Below are 14,853 nucleotides of genomic sequence, written 5' to 3'. Positions count from 1 at the left end.
CTTTGGTTCAAAGTGCAGGACCCGTGGTTTGGTGCATCACGGTAGTTTACAATCCAGAAAATAATGAGTAGGTTTAGAAATGAAATAGCCTAATTATCGTTGTTAGACAGTATTTATAACCTTACAATAAAATTGGCAATGCTTTCCAAGCTGCTTTAGAATAAAATGTACCTCTGGGCTCAATACGTGAAAGCAAAATAGAAAACAAATGGTACAGCAGCAAAGTAAAAAAAAAGATAAAAAGAAAAAAAACTACGCAGTGCAGGCCATGCGCTCGTTAAGTTGTAGTGTCATTTTCGCTTTTACGCACACGGTGGATAAATCAGTCGGAGCAGCGCGTGTGATTAGAGGCTCGTGTTTGAGGAGGTTTTGGGCACGCACGCACACGCACACACATACGCACACGCACACACACGCACACATGGCCCTGTTTGGATGCGCGCACACGCACGGCAGTCAGATCTCGTGCACTCGCGTTTTTGTGACGGCGGGTTGTCCTCGGACAGCAGCACCGCGGTCCATATGGACCCGTGGCCAATGCCCGCGAGCGGTGGGACCGTCACGTGGGGGCCGGCCGCGGATGTAATAACACCAACCACGCACACACTCAGTACTGTCACCAGGCTTCCTGGTGTTCCCAAACGGTCTCCCATCCCAGTCCTAACCAGGCCTTTCCCTGCTTAGCATCGGAGGAACGGTCTCCCATCCCAGTTCTAACCAGGCACTTTCCTGCTTAGCTTCAAAGTCGGTATGGGAAATAAACATGGCGGCGCCCAGGCGGCGGCCATTGAGATAGCGTTTTCTATAATAGATAAACCACTATAAACATGTCTCTGCAAGTGCATCACAGTCTCCACTAGATGGCACTGTATTCAATACATCAAATGTACCTTTCATAGGAAGTGCTTTAGTGAGTTGATATAAACTGTAGCCCTCATAGCATGAGAGCAGGACTACAATATGGATGAACTACTTTCATATGTAGAAAAATGCTAAATAAAATTACATTTCCACAAGATTGAATTATTTGATTGGCTCCAGTGTCCATTTTTGCAATGTAATTTGTTCTCCTTAATTTTAGTTAGGCTAACTTTACATTATTTGCTAATGTCAAGTAGTCGTACTGTGTTGTCTTTTTTCGATAGCCAAGCAACAACATATAAAGGCTCTGAAATATCTACCTCATAGCTATGCAACAACTCCAAATGACCATTTACTTTATAAAAAGAAATTGAGCCTTGATGGAAATCAGTGTACAGACCGACTGTAGTGACATCAATGGCCTCTAGGGGTGTCTCCTCACCGGCGTGCCACACAGAAAAGCATTTGCTGTTTCTCCCAATACACCAGGAGTTTTCACTCTCACGTATACAGCTGCTTCTCTGCTCTCCTTTAGAATCAATGTGTTTGTACGTCACTCCAACGTGGGCGCCTTCTCCCTTCAATTCTGCTTCTATGTAGTGTCTACCAAGATACAGACTATCTGATGTCAAGGCCTGTCTCCAGTATTCAAAGCGACTGGGGTGGTCTGAGTAACTGTGCTGCCACGGGCTGGTGTTAGTCAGCTTCCTGTGGTCCTCCGTCACACGCAGGAAGTTATGAATGGTGTCTCCATTGAAGGTCAGACTCCTTTGGTCTGGAATGAGTATACATTATTGTGTGGTCAAAATGAGAGGTCAAAGCACACAGACAAGGATGTAAAAAGAGTACATTTACATTTCAGGAAGTCCTCTCTGCTCACAGGTAGAGGAAGAAGTGAAGACTCTGCATCCTGGAGCTTGGATTTATATCCTAATGCATCAACAATACATCAATTAGTTATTACCATTAGCATTATTTCTTTGAACTATTGCATGTACTGTTACTAAAAATGAATATTACCAATGCAAACATATAACTAATACTGAATCGTCATTCACTTAATTCAACTAATCAACATATTCAAAATCTCTTTTTTTTGCCCAAAATGTTTCAAGATTTTTTAATAAAGTTTAAGAACCACCCACCACTTTTGAACACTATGTCCATGTTCTCTGTGAAACTTGAGAGAAGCAGCTCGCACAGTTGTTGGGTGGTGTCTGTTACTGTTTGCTCATATAAGGAGAGATGCACCATGCTGTTAATATGGACACTTGGCAGAGACACATCTGTTGATGTTTTCTTCCACTCGGAATACTTCTACCAGAAAGTAAGCACATGTTATGGGTCACAACAACGCCTCTTGCGTCTGCATGTATTGTGGCATGCAACAAAGGATCTTCTCCAACCTACAGCATTTTTCCCTGAATCTAATAAAATGCATGTTTACTGAAAATAAAACACCAAGTAAATCCCTGAACAGAATGCACTACTCATGCACTAATCCTGTTCTTTTCCACAGCTGCAGGGTGTGTATTTCTACATGGTATTTGTAAATCTCATAAACCCTTATTTTATATACAGTGCAACATAACCTAAACATGTCAAATGTCAAAACTCAAGTCCTCAGCACCAATAGTACCTAAAACGTACTATATGCCATGAACTGGACGAATATCAGTATAGCTTTTGTTTGTTTAATAAAACACATGTTTCTCAAATATAAATTAATTTGGAGCAGCTAAAAGATTGTTGAGAGTGTTTATATCCAATCATAAGCAGTAATTGTATATTTTCTTTTTACTGTAACCATAATAACAAAATTATGGCTCTGATTTTAGCTGAATTGATTCCAGTCAGCCCAATGGTCTTGTTATTGCACTATGTTGTTCATACCTGTAACAACTCTATGTCAGACTTTGCTCTGAGCAGTTTGTTGGTGTGTGCCAGGGCCTTGGTGATCTCCTCTCTCCTCTGCTCCAGATGAGTCTGTATGTTCTCAGACTGTCTCATGGTCTGCTTCTGTTCAGTGTCCAGGACCTCCATGACAGATTTTTTGGCCTCTTCCACAGTTTTCTGCAGCCTGGTAAACTGCTGCTCAACTATAGCGCAAACATCCCGTACTAAAATCTGAGAACAAGCAGAACACATTTCTCAGATCAGGTTGGATAAAAGAATATGATCACGACATTTTATTTTAATCTTCTTTATGCATGCCCTTGTAGTCTATAGTTTTAACGTTTTATAGTTTATTATTTATCTAAGTAATGTGTTATATGTTTTTATGTTTCATGCTGCACGATTGAACTGGAAAAACAATCCTAGTTTGTGAACTTGTACAACAAAAAAGGCAATAAAAACTATTCTGATTGTGAGATTATCAAAGCTAATAAGCAGCAGCAACAGTTTGATCATATTCTGATGGCAGAATTCCTGCATCAAAGTATTGTAGGTTCTATATCTGCAGAAGTCTACTAGATAAAGACGGGAACATCGTTGTTTTGCATTTCAAGTCTGAATCAGCTTCAAGTGTCACTGTTCAAGTTTCAAGATTGTCTTTGCAGACCAAGTGAATATAGTCATTCTGGGGTTTATACTTTTTTCCTGCTGGATCTTAGTTTTGTTGTTTTTTAATGTACTTTTTCTGAGAAACATTCAATCAAGTCATGATTTACAGTGCACAAACAAGGGTACTGGGAACTTCTTGTGGAATTTTCTCAGATTTAAAGAAGTGAATCTGAGTTGAAGGTTTGATTTTGAGAGTATACTAGCTTTATTTGGAACATACCTATTACATACTGAAGTGTAAGTCAATCACTTTGTGCAAACTTTGGGCAGGATCCTTGAGATCGGGGGCACTCGCTGTACAAATTTATTACTCAAGGCAGGGCTATGCAAGACAAGAAAGTTTGGTAACCACTGACTTGCAAGTCCACATCTCTGCCCTATCCACTGGTTAGAAACAAGCCAAAGGGACTTTGGGCCTGTGTCTAGGTGGATTTGAGTTAATTAAAGACTAAATAATAGTGCTTTTAAATGGCAATTAAAACGTACATTTCCATCAAAATTCAATTATATACAATATACAATTTTATTTAACAAACATAATTTACTAGCTGTGTACATGGTGATACAATCTATAACACACTGACTGAAAGGGACTAATTTCATACCTTCACTGCATCATTGTTGCCATGTAACTTCCCTATTGCCATTTCAGTTTCAGATGCGCTCTGGCTTAACTCCGCTTGTTTTCCCTGCAGTTCCATCTGTAAGAAATCATGTCGTAAGAAACTCCATCACTTAAGGTAAACAATTCTGAACTCTGCTAAAAACAAGAATCCACAGCAACCTCAATCTTGGCTCGGGCCTCCTCCACCGCTGTAATCATGTGACCATCATGCCCCTCTCTCTCACAGTCTGGACAGAGGCAGGAGCCATCGTCCAGACAGAAACGGTCAAGGGGCAGGTGGTGGGCCTCGCAGGTGGGACGGTCGATGTCGTGGAGGGGCTCGACCAGACGATGGTTTTGAAACTTAACGTTTTCCAGATGGGGTCTTAAGTGGGACTCACAGTAAGACACGAGGCAGGTCAGGCAGGATTTGAGCGCCCGGCTTGGACTATCCATGCACGAATCGCACATTACATCTTCGACAAACTGGAGCTTCTCTGTTGTTCCTTCTTCAGCTGCATTCTGATCTTCTTGGCTCATGTTGCTGATAGTCCCCATGGTGAAAATAAGCTGTTGTTGTCTGCATATCCTAAAAACGCTCTTGTGCTCGGGAGGTTTGTGCTACACTGTAACAGAATGGCAGCTCCACATCTTGAACACATAAAGAAAGAAATGCAAACCACGCCTAAAGTATTTTGTTCCCATCCAGGCAGCTTACTCACTTAGCCCTCCCTATTCTATTCAGCAACACGGAGCTAAAGAGACACACAATGTTCAGTAGATGAGGGGAGGAAATGACAAGCGCTGTATGCAAAAGGGAGTGAACGTCCTCTCACTTTTGGTCCAAGAAGATGATCTCAGACAAGGCAGATTTTATATTTTCATGGCATATGAGTGTTGCAGTATGAAAGAGAAAGGAATGCCTTTAAAAAAGAATGATGTGTTATAAACAACCTTTTTTTGTCTGTAGTGCTTTTACACTGAGGGACACTAGGGGGAGGTTAAGAGAGTTTCCTGTCACGTTAGAGGCATGGGACTCACAGATAATAATGTTTATCTGCAAGATGCTTCCGGAGAGCAAGTAGGCAAACAGGCCACAGTGTTGTGTGGGCAATCAGGTAGTTTCCACTGTTTTCAAAGAATGACCAAATATGGAAACAACTCTGACCTCCATCTGGTCCCATGAGCATAAATAAACAAATAAATAAGGGTTTTGCTGGAGAGGGGCACGTAGGATTCGACCAACAACAGTTTGGCCTTTTTTGTGGAAGCTGTTGTGGAATTCTTTGTTTCAATGAATAGTCAAAGATTATGACCAAATTATATCCCAGACATAATAAAACAGATGTGATAGCGCCCCATATTTAGCAAAATAGGAATTTCTTTAATCATTCACCGAGGTTTACTGGTAATACAGTACAACGTGGCTTTATTGAATCACAATGATGAAGACAGGAAGTGTTTTCTCCGATTGCTTCAATGTTTAAAGATATTTTATCATCTGTCATAAAAGTAGATTTTCTGTCTAACCACTAACACAGTCACATGATACTGCGGGAAGTAACGACACAGAAGAACATTTGAACAACTGTAAACAAAGTCTGGGTCAATGATTAAGAAAGAAAGAAGCGAAAAGCATGTCTTTGGAACATACACTTTTTCGCAGGTGCTCTTCAAGGATCCTGGTACAAAAATGTAATATTGTGCCCTGACGAAGACCACACGAGTGGTCGAAATGCGTCGGTAAAGTGACGTCCCGGTAATAACAAAGGATTTTATTTAAGTCAGAGTGTCTTGGATCACCTTCTTCTTATAAATGTAAACAAACTCTATTTAACCATTTTGTTCAATAAAAATGGCCATTTCAACATCATATTCCTTAGAGACAGGCAAAGTTCCAAGATTATGCAAAATACAAGTGCGGGTCATAAATGATTGTTGTGAAAATACCAACTTCTTTTATCTGTGTTTAGGGTTTTGAAAGTCAGTTTATAATAGAGACACATGTGACTTGTATATACTTTTTTTTTATTTTGTGCATTGCAGACATGCATGTTTTATCATCATAGGCAGTGAAGATGCAGTCTATAAGTTCAGTGAGTTCAAGCTCTATGTGCTCGTACTGTGCTGTGAACTAGGGCTTTAATGTTAAACTTAACAGACAATAAAAGTTGACAGCTCATCCCCTTTTTGATTTACATACACATTAATGATACATTTATGGTCCATACTGAAATGACAGCTAAAACATTAGAAAATAAATCAATACTTACAAGCAAATTCACTGGCACTAGCTATGCAGGCACGTGATATGGCCAGATTTGCCCCATAGGGGCGACATATTGATGGGACACATGGCCCACAATAAACTCTCTGTTAACGAGCTGCATGCATGCAGGAACAAAGGATGGCACTGCAGTCGGGTAACTCTCATTCAGTCCGTTCAGCCATGCAGCACAGGAAACCCCTATGGAATTTGTCTGTCTATGAGCTGCACCAACACAGTATGGTATATCCCACCTACTCTGATTCAAAATACTGTTGCATCTTTGACATTTTTTGTGCATTCGTAACAATGAGTTACACAAAGTAATAAATCCTACTCTTCTCTGCCTTCATACGTGACATTCAGTTGCTCCACTGACCTTTAAACAGGATGAGCTCAGAACTGACCATCAACAGTTAATAGTCTCATCTGCAGAGGAACAGATATTACAACTCATGAATATTCAGTCAGTCATTCCACAGTGTATTGAGTGTATCTTGTTATTGAAAACAGGCCTTACTTAGCTTCAGGTTTGCACTGTCAGGACTCACAGCTCAGAATCCTCAATAGCATCCGGATCCTCTAGGGTCTCTAGACGTCTTTTACAGGCATCTAATATCTTTTTCCGTGGGCCTAAGGGAATGTGAATACTCTTCAGGTCATTGTCTGAGCACAGCAGTAGAGCTTCCAGATCAATCTTCTCTCGTTTGAAGATGGAGAAGAACTCGCTCATGCTCTGTGTGGCCAAAAACACCTCCAGAGGACTGGAGTCTGCCTCATCGTCATCGTCCAGTCCAAGCTCCACCTCATCCCAGGGCAGCTCCTCAATGTTCCTCTCCTGCAGGCTCCTGGCGCTGCCGATACTGTCTTCATCTGCACTGGTATATGGCTGTAGTCTACTGCGCAGCCGAACAGTGTTACCTGACTGTGCCACACTAATGTCATCCCTCCGCCCAAGCTCAAACATGCCCCCACTCACATAGTTCCTTCTGAAGACCATGGTGCCCAGCCCGGGTCTGTTGAAGAGAGAGTCATGTCCTGAGTCAGTGCTGATCTCAGAGTAGTCCACGTCCGGACCATGCAGGTCCGGCTCACTCATGGCACGTGAGATAGCATCGTCATTGTCTCTGGGGAACATGTCACGAATATTGCGGCGCCCGCGGTCTTTTGGGTTCACATATGTCCCCTGTTTGACAAACATGACATCGTTTCCCAGCTGAAGCCCAGAAAGCGAGCGCACACTCTTCCGGCCATCTTCATAAATTTTAAAGGTCCCATCTCCTTGTTTCCTCTTCTCCAGCTTCTTCTGGATCTTTGTCTTACCCCGATTAGTGGCATGGAGTGTAGCCTAGTAGGAAGCATATGCAAAAGTTAAAATGATGAAAAGCTTTTCAGAACATCGACCAAACACTTACCTGGGAATATGGCACACTGATAGTTCCTGGATTAAAGTTTCGCAGTTTGTGGCTGACCGAGCTGCCAGTATAACTGGAGAAACTCATGGCATCTGAAGCGGAGGCCTCAGAAGATTCTTTGTGAAACTTCTTCTCCATTCTCTTTTGGTGCTTCTTCTGCATTTTCATACATTCCTTAATCCTTCTCTCAGCCTCTCGGAAAGCTCGGTCCTTCAGCTTGCTGACCAGTTTAGGGTTTAGGCCTGTCTGCTTGGCCGCTATAGAATCCAAGTATCGGACACAATCCATGTGGTTCTTGGTGGCTGCCATATCCAGTGGTGTGTGATAATCGTTATCCAGGCACCAGATGTTGGCACCAAAAGACACCAGAAAGAAGAGGCAGTTTAGATGACCATTGGCTGCTGCAAGGTGGAGTGGCGTGTTCCCCCATATATCACACTTGTCTGGATTTCCTCTGTGGACAAGAAGGATGAAAACATTTACCTTTTAAACCAATCAAGTGTAATGCTAAAACCAGGAGTTGTAGGAAGTGTTTTTATGACATAAGGTCATAGGAGGAAGAGACACATGAGATTTTTCAGCTATCTGGAAAGGTTATGCAATAAAGTCCCGATTTGAAAAGGCTTTTGTTTTGGTCTTATTTGGAATCAGTCCTCGTTTCAACCTATAAGTCCCGCTTAAGACCTGAGCTGCATATTTTTTCAGTAGAGTCTAAACCAGTTGCAACTGGTTGGGGCTCTTTACAGGAAATTATTTTGTATTTTCAAAGGGAAAAGGCTTCTGGACACAGAAAGAAGCACACCTCTGACAAAAGCCCTTAAACAAATAGCTGAAATGGCCTGTACAATATATTTCTAGCAAAGCTATTATCCTTCACAAAGTATCAAGTCTTATTACAAAGAGTGGCTCGACAAAAGTCATAACATTAGTCCATAACCCTTGGCTGACAGTCCTCGACCCCAGGGTTACCTTGTTGTGTGCGCCACTGTTGCTGTCTGTAACATGAGTACGAGCTTACCGGCACCACTACACTACCCTAAACCTGGATCCAGTTTCACAGAAGCCCTAAAAGCTTTAGTCCAAAAAGCATAACTATGTTGGCTGCGGGTGACATCATTAACATTACGTCAAGCCAAAGCTCACAAACTATCAACACAAAACATTTTGCAAGCATCATTTCACAAAAGCCCTTATGGAAGACCTGTGTAGAATTTCTGTTGCTGGCAACATAGTTCTAAATTGGTATTTCCTAGAATTTGGTGCAACATAAAGCTTTTTACCACGCCACCTCTTGTTCATGCAATGCAGTGTGACCATGTACAAACTGTTGAATATTTGATGTGACGGTCGGGAAGCCACAGCACAAATGTATAATTGATGTATAGCGTTGTAAAGTTTTCACAGGGAATGTGTCTTGACTCTGCCAGCCCTGACAGCGATTTTGATAAGGTCCCTCTGATTGTGAGAAAAGAGGCTTAGATAATGCATCATTATGTAAGTCAGAATATGTGGCCAAAATATCAGACACCAGCAATAAACCCATCTCAAAATAAAGGAACTAAAGCAGATCAAGACAAGACAAACACTGGGCATGTATATCCTATTTTGAAATGGAACACTTATCAGTCTGTGCGAGACCAAGCATTAGCATTAGAGTTGCCTTACATGACAGCTTTATTACGTCATATAAAAGGCTGACAATGGCTACTCTGTACCAGGAGATATGCTTTCCTGTGAAGTTGATGGTTATAGGTTATTAACCAGGTGCCATGTTTATTATGACCCGCTATTACAATTAAACTTTACTTCAGTGTGTCAATCAGCAGTTAACATTTTCCCATCATCATCATTGCCCTTTCTCAATGGGAACATAACAAATAGTTTTCAGTTTGAATCTTGAAATAAGAGCATAAAAAATAAATTCATTTATACAGAAACGTTTTCATGCCTTGGGCACTAATTGTGGTCACATAATGAGACTATTCTTCAGTTAGCTGATGAAACCAGTCAGCCAGAATAAATGGGAGTTCACTGTGGAGGGTCAGAAAGATCTGATTACATTTTTTACACATAATAAAAGTAGCCACTGTATAGCAAAAAAACAAAAGACATAAGACTGCACTATTATTAGACTTTGTCTTGAGGCTATGTACAGCAAAGTGTGACCAATCACGAGGCTCGACCTTTCACTATACAGGTTCAAGTGAAATTAATAGACAAAATCTTACTACCTACTGTATTGTGTGCTCTTATTTTGGGTTTACACAGACCGATGTAATACAACACAATGTAAAAATAAGGGTCTGACATGTTTGTTTTGAAAGTATCTAGTTATTGATAGAAGAGGTGCAATGCCACATTTGCTATTTTGCCATCTGGAACAAATAAGGACTAAAGAGCAATCAACAAGTATTAGTACTTGTTGATTGCATAAGGCCTTGGCTATATTTCCTCTTTGACAGTTAGAGGGGCAGTAAATGTCACTGTAAAGTAGGCTTGGTCAGTTAAATTTAGTTTCAGGTAGTTCAATATAGCATGTGCATACCCACCCCCTCGCAACAATAAGTCGCAGGGCCTCCAGGTTCCCACAATAGGCAGCCCATAACGTCGGTGTCATGCCATCTTCATCGGGAGCGTTCAGGTCCTTCCTCGTGGCCTCTTTGAGCAGGTCCAGGTAGCCATCCCGGGCCGCCTTGTGGTACCTGTCATTCATGATGCAAAGTTAATCCACCCTTCTTGACTCCATTGTGTTCTCTCAACGATAACCACAGCATCCTCCAAAGGCTGCTGAGGGAGTTAGTGCGATAGTGGAAGCGGGGCACCGTTTGAGTGCGTCCCACTGGAGCTATCCCGTTCCGTGCACAGCACCGCAAAGCGACGGCAGAGGGAGAGCGTGGTTTCCTAGGAGATGACGCTGCGCACTGCGCTCTCAGAGGCGTTCGTGGCTCTTGGGAGTAGAACATGGGGCACGGCTGTGCGTGTATACCCCGGATATTGTGCACTTTGTGTGTTTTAGGGTTTGTTCCAAGTCCATGCATTAAGATGGCAAGATTCCCACATCGTGGTGAATGAAATAGCACTTAGGCCTACTTTTAGCTACTTTGTGTCGCCTCGGCCGCTACTAATTATGCAAGTTGTGATAATAGGCAGACATTGGATACGTGCGAACTGTCCTCTTTACATGACCGCTTTTGATCTATTGTCTATGGTCCAATTCCCATGTTTTACCGGGAGCTACGCGCTGTTGACATGCCAAACACGCCTGGAGGCGATCAAGTTGATTCTGAAAACGCACCATCTGACCAGGCCACATGTCAATAGGCCCATAGGCAAAATAGCTAGCCAAAGGCCTCTGAGTATTCAATCATTCCCATAAACACAGCCTTTTTTCTTCATTAGGCTAAAACGAAAAACTGGGAAAAAACAATTAAGCAATGTGTCTGTGTAGGCTCTCAGTCGTACAGGAGTTGTCCATCTGGATGACTCAAGAACCTTCATTGACAATTAAGAATGTGCAAAGTCACTAATACAAGGAAGATTTCTCATGTTTCATGTTCTTGTGCACTGTAGACAAGCAGCTTTGTTCTCTCTGTTTCCTAGAGTAACCTTTCTGTGAAAACAAAGACGAATGTTGAAATAGATGTCGTCAAACTATAACTCACACCATTGAAATTTAAAAATGAGGCCAATGCTTGTGTATGTGAAGCTGCAGCAGGTTCTCTGCATGCTGCCCAATTGAAACCCACATAACAATAGGCTGGCAGTGGCCAGGTCTTTTATGAACTACCCCTCAGGAATTTTCCACAGACAAGGGAAAGAGGAACATCTTTTCTTTGAGGCATAATAGCTTAGAAGCACAGATGTTGTTATCTTTTGAAAAACCTGCAGTGTTTGCTTTTTCATAAACCATTACATTTTGCTAACTTTGATGATATTACACATACAGTAATATACTCTCGGCAAACATGAGCAAAACAATTGCAAACGTTAATTTACTAAGATTAAGCATGGGTAAATAACAAAGCTGCAAATTGTCAGAAATCAGAACTGATTTAACTTTTTTGAGAGCTACTTAACATGCATTCTGTGCACTAAACTTTGCTGTCATAAAGCTATGTTGTTCCTAACTGATTTATTGACATTTATGACTCTCAAAGGTTTATAAAAGGTGCACGTGAAGATGCCCCACAGAACCATATTGTAGCAGGTAGGATTCAGCACCTCTTTTTTTTTTTTTTTTTTTAACAACTCCCAACATTTCTGCTTACTTTTTGGGTTCAGATGCGTGTGCTGTTCACCCATTGAGCAAGTTCACACTGCTCATCACACTAGATCAATTTGTGACTAAATAGGGCTTATGTCATGAGTGTAATGTTTTTGTTTACTCTCTCTCTTTTTTTTTTAAGTGAATCTGTTATGGTGGTAGGCTGACATTTAGGCTGATTTCACAGAAAGGTTTCACTTGGGGCGGGATTTTTCCTTGGAGCAGGTAAATGAGTGGGTGTAGCCGTTAAACCTGTAACCTGTCTTGTATATAAGCTAATGCAGCTGGAGATAACTCATTGTGACTAGGCAGAGAGAAGAGCTAGTCATGTGTCTGAATACTGGTTACCAGTGCAAATGTCTGCTTGAAGGGGATCCCTGTGAACCATGCAGGATGACGGTGAAACACAAGGAGGCAGAGGAGGGACAAGCGGGGACCACCTTTGAACCTGAGATCGCCCTCTCCTCTGCGGTGGTCGCCCATAAGGAACGGAGCCGCAACTGGGGCTGGATGTTGTCCGGGATCCTCTGTGTGAACGTCCTGATTTTGGGCTGTGCGTTGGTCAGCGGCAGCGCCCACGATGAAATCAACATCAGCACGGCTCACCTGCAGATTTACCTCATTGTGCTCCTCATCCTCACCACCGCTTGGATGATTTACTATGCCGTCTACACAGCCAGACAGGAAGGTGCAATAGTGTACAAGGATTCTCACGCAGGACCAGTGTGGCTCAGAGGTAAAGAATAATACGGCTTTTAGCTTCACTTTTACTCACATTTAAGTTGTAAGTTTAGTTTCAGCTACTAAATGCTCTGTTTTTTGTTGTAGGGGGTCTCGTCTTATTCGGTATCCTCAGTTTCATCATGAATATTTTCAAGATAGCAAGCTACGTTGGCTATCTCCACTGTGATTCAGCTGTTAAAGTGGCTTTCCCTGTGGTCCAAATTGTGTTCATAACTGTACAGGTAAATTGCTCAATATCTCACAATGACAAAAATGATCCAATAGACGCAGATTTTGACTGTTGTGGTTTGTTTTAGACTTACTTCTTGTGGATACACGCCAAGGACTGCGTGCAGGTCCAGAAAAACATCTCACGGTATGCATGTCCTATAAATGGAGAAAAATATGTTCATAGACAATGTAATTGATTATAACTATTCAAGTAGATACATATTTTGATCACATTTCTGGAGGGAATATTATATATATATAATTCGTATGTTTTTGCCTTTTCAGCTGTGGAATCATGCTAACCCTTTCCACAAATCTAGTAATGTGGATGGCTTTGGTCACAGAAGAATCTCTTCATCAAACAACATTTCCTGAATATTCACCCAATGAAACAAACCATCATGGCCGAAGGGCATATATTTCCAAAGGTACTCAATTTAACACTAAAGCAATGCACATATCCGAACTTTTGCAACAACATTTTTTTCCCTCTCTATTCTGCCACAGCGGGTTACGGTGATGACAAGTGCAAGTGCAGCCACACATCATGCAGCATCTTTAAGGAAGCGTACTACTACCTCTACCCCTTTAACATTGAGTATAGCCTCTTTGCCTCCGCTATGGCTTATGTGATGTGGAAAAATGTAGGACGGGTAGCGGACGAGCATAGCCACCACCATTTTAAATTCCGTCTAAGGGAAGCTGTTTTGGGCCCAGTCGCAGGGGTTCTGCTCGTGGTGGCCGGCATAGCAACGTTTATTGTTTATGAGATGGAGATGAAAATTGACAGCTATGACAATGATGATGATTTGAAGAACAGCCACGCACTCATGATGCACTTCGTCATGAATATAGTGATAGTGACATTGATGTCTCTGGTCACTGCTCTTGGATGTGGCATTTTTAAACTCGACCACAGGGAACACGTATCAGAGAAGAACCCAACACGCAGTTTAGATGTGGGGCTGCTCGTTGGTGCCTCCCTCGGCCAATTCATCATCAGCTACTTTAGTATTGTAGCAATGGTAGCAACAGGAGCTGAGGGTCACCTGAACCGACTTAATCTGGCTTGGTCAATAATAATGGTTATCCAGCTCGGCCTCCAGAACTTCTTTATAATCGAAGGGCTGCACCGAGAACCACACCATGAGATCCACCCAGTTGAGATAGTTGCAAACCCATATCTAAAAGAGAAAGAAATGAGTTCAGTCGGATCAGAAGTGGACAAAAAGATGCCAGCAACAATTGTCCTGCATGATCACCACCTTCAGCACAAGCACAAACTGTCATGGAAGAGACGGGTTGTGAAAGAAGTTTGTGCCTTTTTGCTGCTGGGCAATATTATCGTAAGTATATATTGCATTCTTGTTATTACATTACTATTTATGTAATTTTTAAAGTGCCATTTTCCAATTTTTCCAGCTCTGGATCATGCCTGCCTTTGGTGCTCGTCCTCAGTTCGACCATGAAACTGAAATCAATTTCTACAAATTCAATTTATGGGCAGCGGTTGTAAATATTGGACTTCCTTTTGGCATCTTTTACAGGATGCATTCAGTTGCGAGTCTTTTTGAAGTGTTTCTACTTTCATAGATCTACAAAAGTGTATGTGCATGTACTTGTCAGATAAATATAATATTAAGCTATTTTTGTATTATAGTTCTTTACTCTTGATGTTACTCTGTATTTACAATCCTTTTATTGCCCTGTGTTTGTTGTATTAAGTTGTCAAATGTATTGTGTTAAAAAAGAAGTAAACATGAAAACATAAAGCCTTTTGATATTGTCATTGATTATTAACTATAAAGTGATATACAAATTACTATGACACATGTTGAAGTCACGTTTGGGTCTAACTAACTGTACAAGTTAATGAACACCAAAAGCCGACTAAATAAAATGACGGGAAGACGTTGTTACACTT

At 41.6% G+C, this 14,853-nt stretch overlaps 3 protein-coding genes across 4 annotated transcripts; 1 reads left to right on the top strand and 2 right to left on the bottom strand.

The window, feature by feature from the left end:
- Positions 1 to 1,096: 1,096 nt before the first annotated feature.
- On the bottom strand, positions 1,097 to 4,798 carry LOC306969320 (tripartite motif-containing protein 16-like). The gene is made up of 6 exons (XM_079564934.1): positions 4,211 to 4,798; positions 4,032 to 4,127; positions 2,755 to 2,988; positions 2,007 to 2,178; positions 1,717 to 1,791; positions 1,097 to 1,636 (listed from the first exon to the last, which is right to left on the bottom strand). Exons 1-6 carry the CDS (start codon positions 4,586 to 4,588, stop codon positions 1,098 to 1,100), a joined length of 1,494 nt encoding a protein of 497 aa, XP_079421060.1. The 5' UTR covers positions 4,589 to 4,798; the 3' UTR covers position 1,097.
- A 1,295-nt stretch (positions 4,799 to 6,093) lies between these two features.
- Positions 6,094 to 10,765, bottom strand: ush1ga (Usher syndrome 1Ga (autosomal recessive)). 2 transcript variants are annotated; one of them, XM_079564667.1, is made up of 4 exons: positions 10,261 to 10,765; positions 7,712 to 8,165; positions 6,817 to 7,644; positions 6,094 to 6,725 (listed from the first exon to the last, which is right to left on the bottom strand). In XM_079564667.1, the coding sequence occupies exons 1-3, from the start codon at positions 10,422 to 10,424 to the stop codon at positions 6,844 to 6,846; spliced, it is 1,419 nt and encodes a 472-aa protein (XP_079420793.1). In that variant the 5' UTR covers positions 10,425 to 10,765; the 3' UTR covers positions 6,094 to 6,725; positions 6,817 to 6,843. The 2 variants fall into 2 exon arrangements, with proteins under 2 accessions (XP_079420793.1, XP_079420792.1); XM_079564666.1 differs by having other exon boundaries at positions 6,095 to 7,644; positions 10,261 to 10,763.
- A 1,537-nt stretch (positions 10,766 to 12,302) lies between these two features.
- Positions 12,303 to 14,544, top strand: otop2 (otopetrin 2; the record flags this gene model as incomplete). Its single annotated transcript, XM_079563881.1, has 6 exons — positions 12,303 to 12,711; positions 12,804 to 12,940; positions 13,016 to 13,074; positions 13,215 to 13,357; positions 13,437 to 14,275; positions 14,352 to 14,544. The coding sequence occupies 6 exons, from the start codon at positions 12,303 to 12,305 to the stop codon at positions 14,520 to 14,522; spliced, it is 1,758 nt and encodes a 585-aa protein (XP_079420007.1). The 3' UTR covers positions 14,523 to 14,544.
- Positions 14,545 to 14,853: the final 309 nt, after the last annotated feature.

Source organism: Gobius niger, assembly GCF_951799975.1.
Source record: "Gobius niger genome assembly, chromosome: 10".
Taxonomy (NCBI): domain Eukaryota; kingdom Metazoa; phylum Chordata; class Actinopteri; order Gobiiformes; family Gobiidae; genus Gobius; species Gobius niger.
The sequence above is the reverse complement of the archived record's forward strand: the minus strand, read 5'-3'. Positions and strand labels throughout refer to the sequence as shown.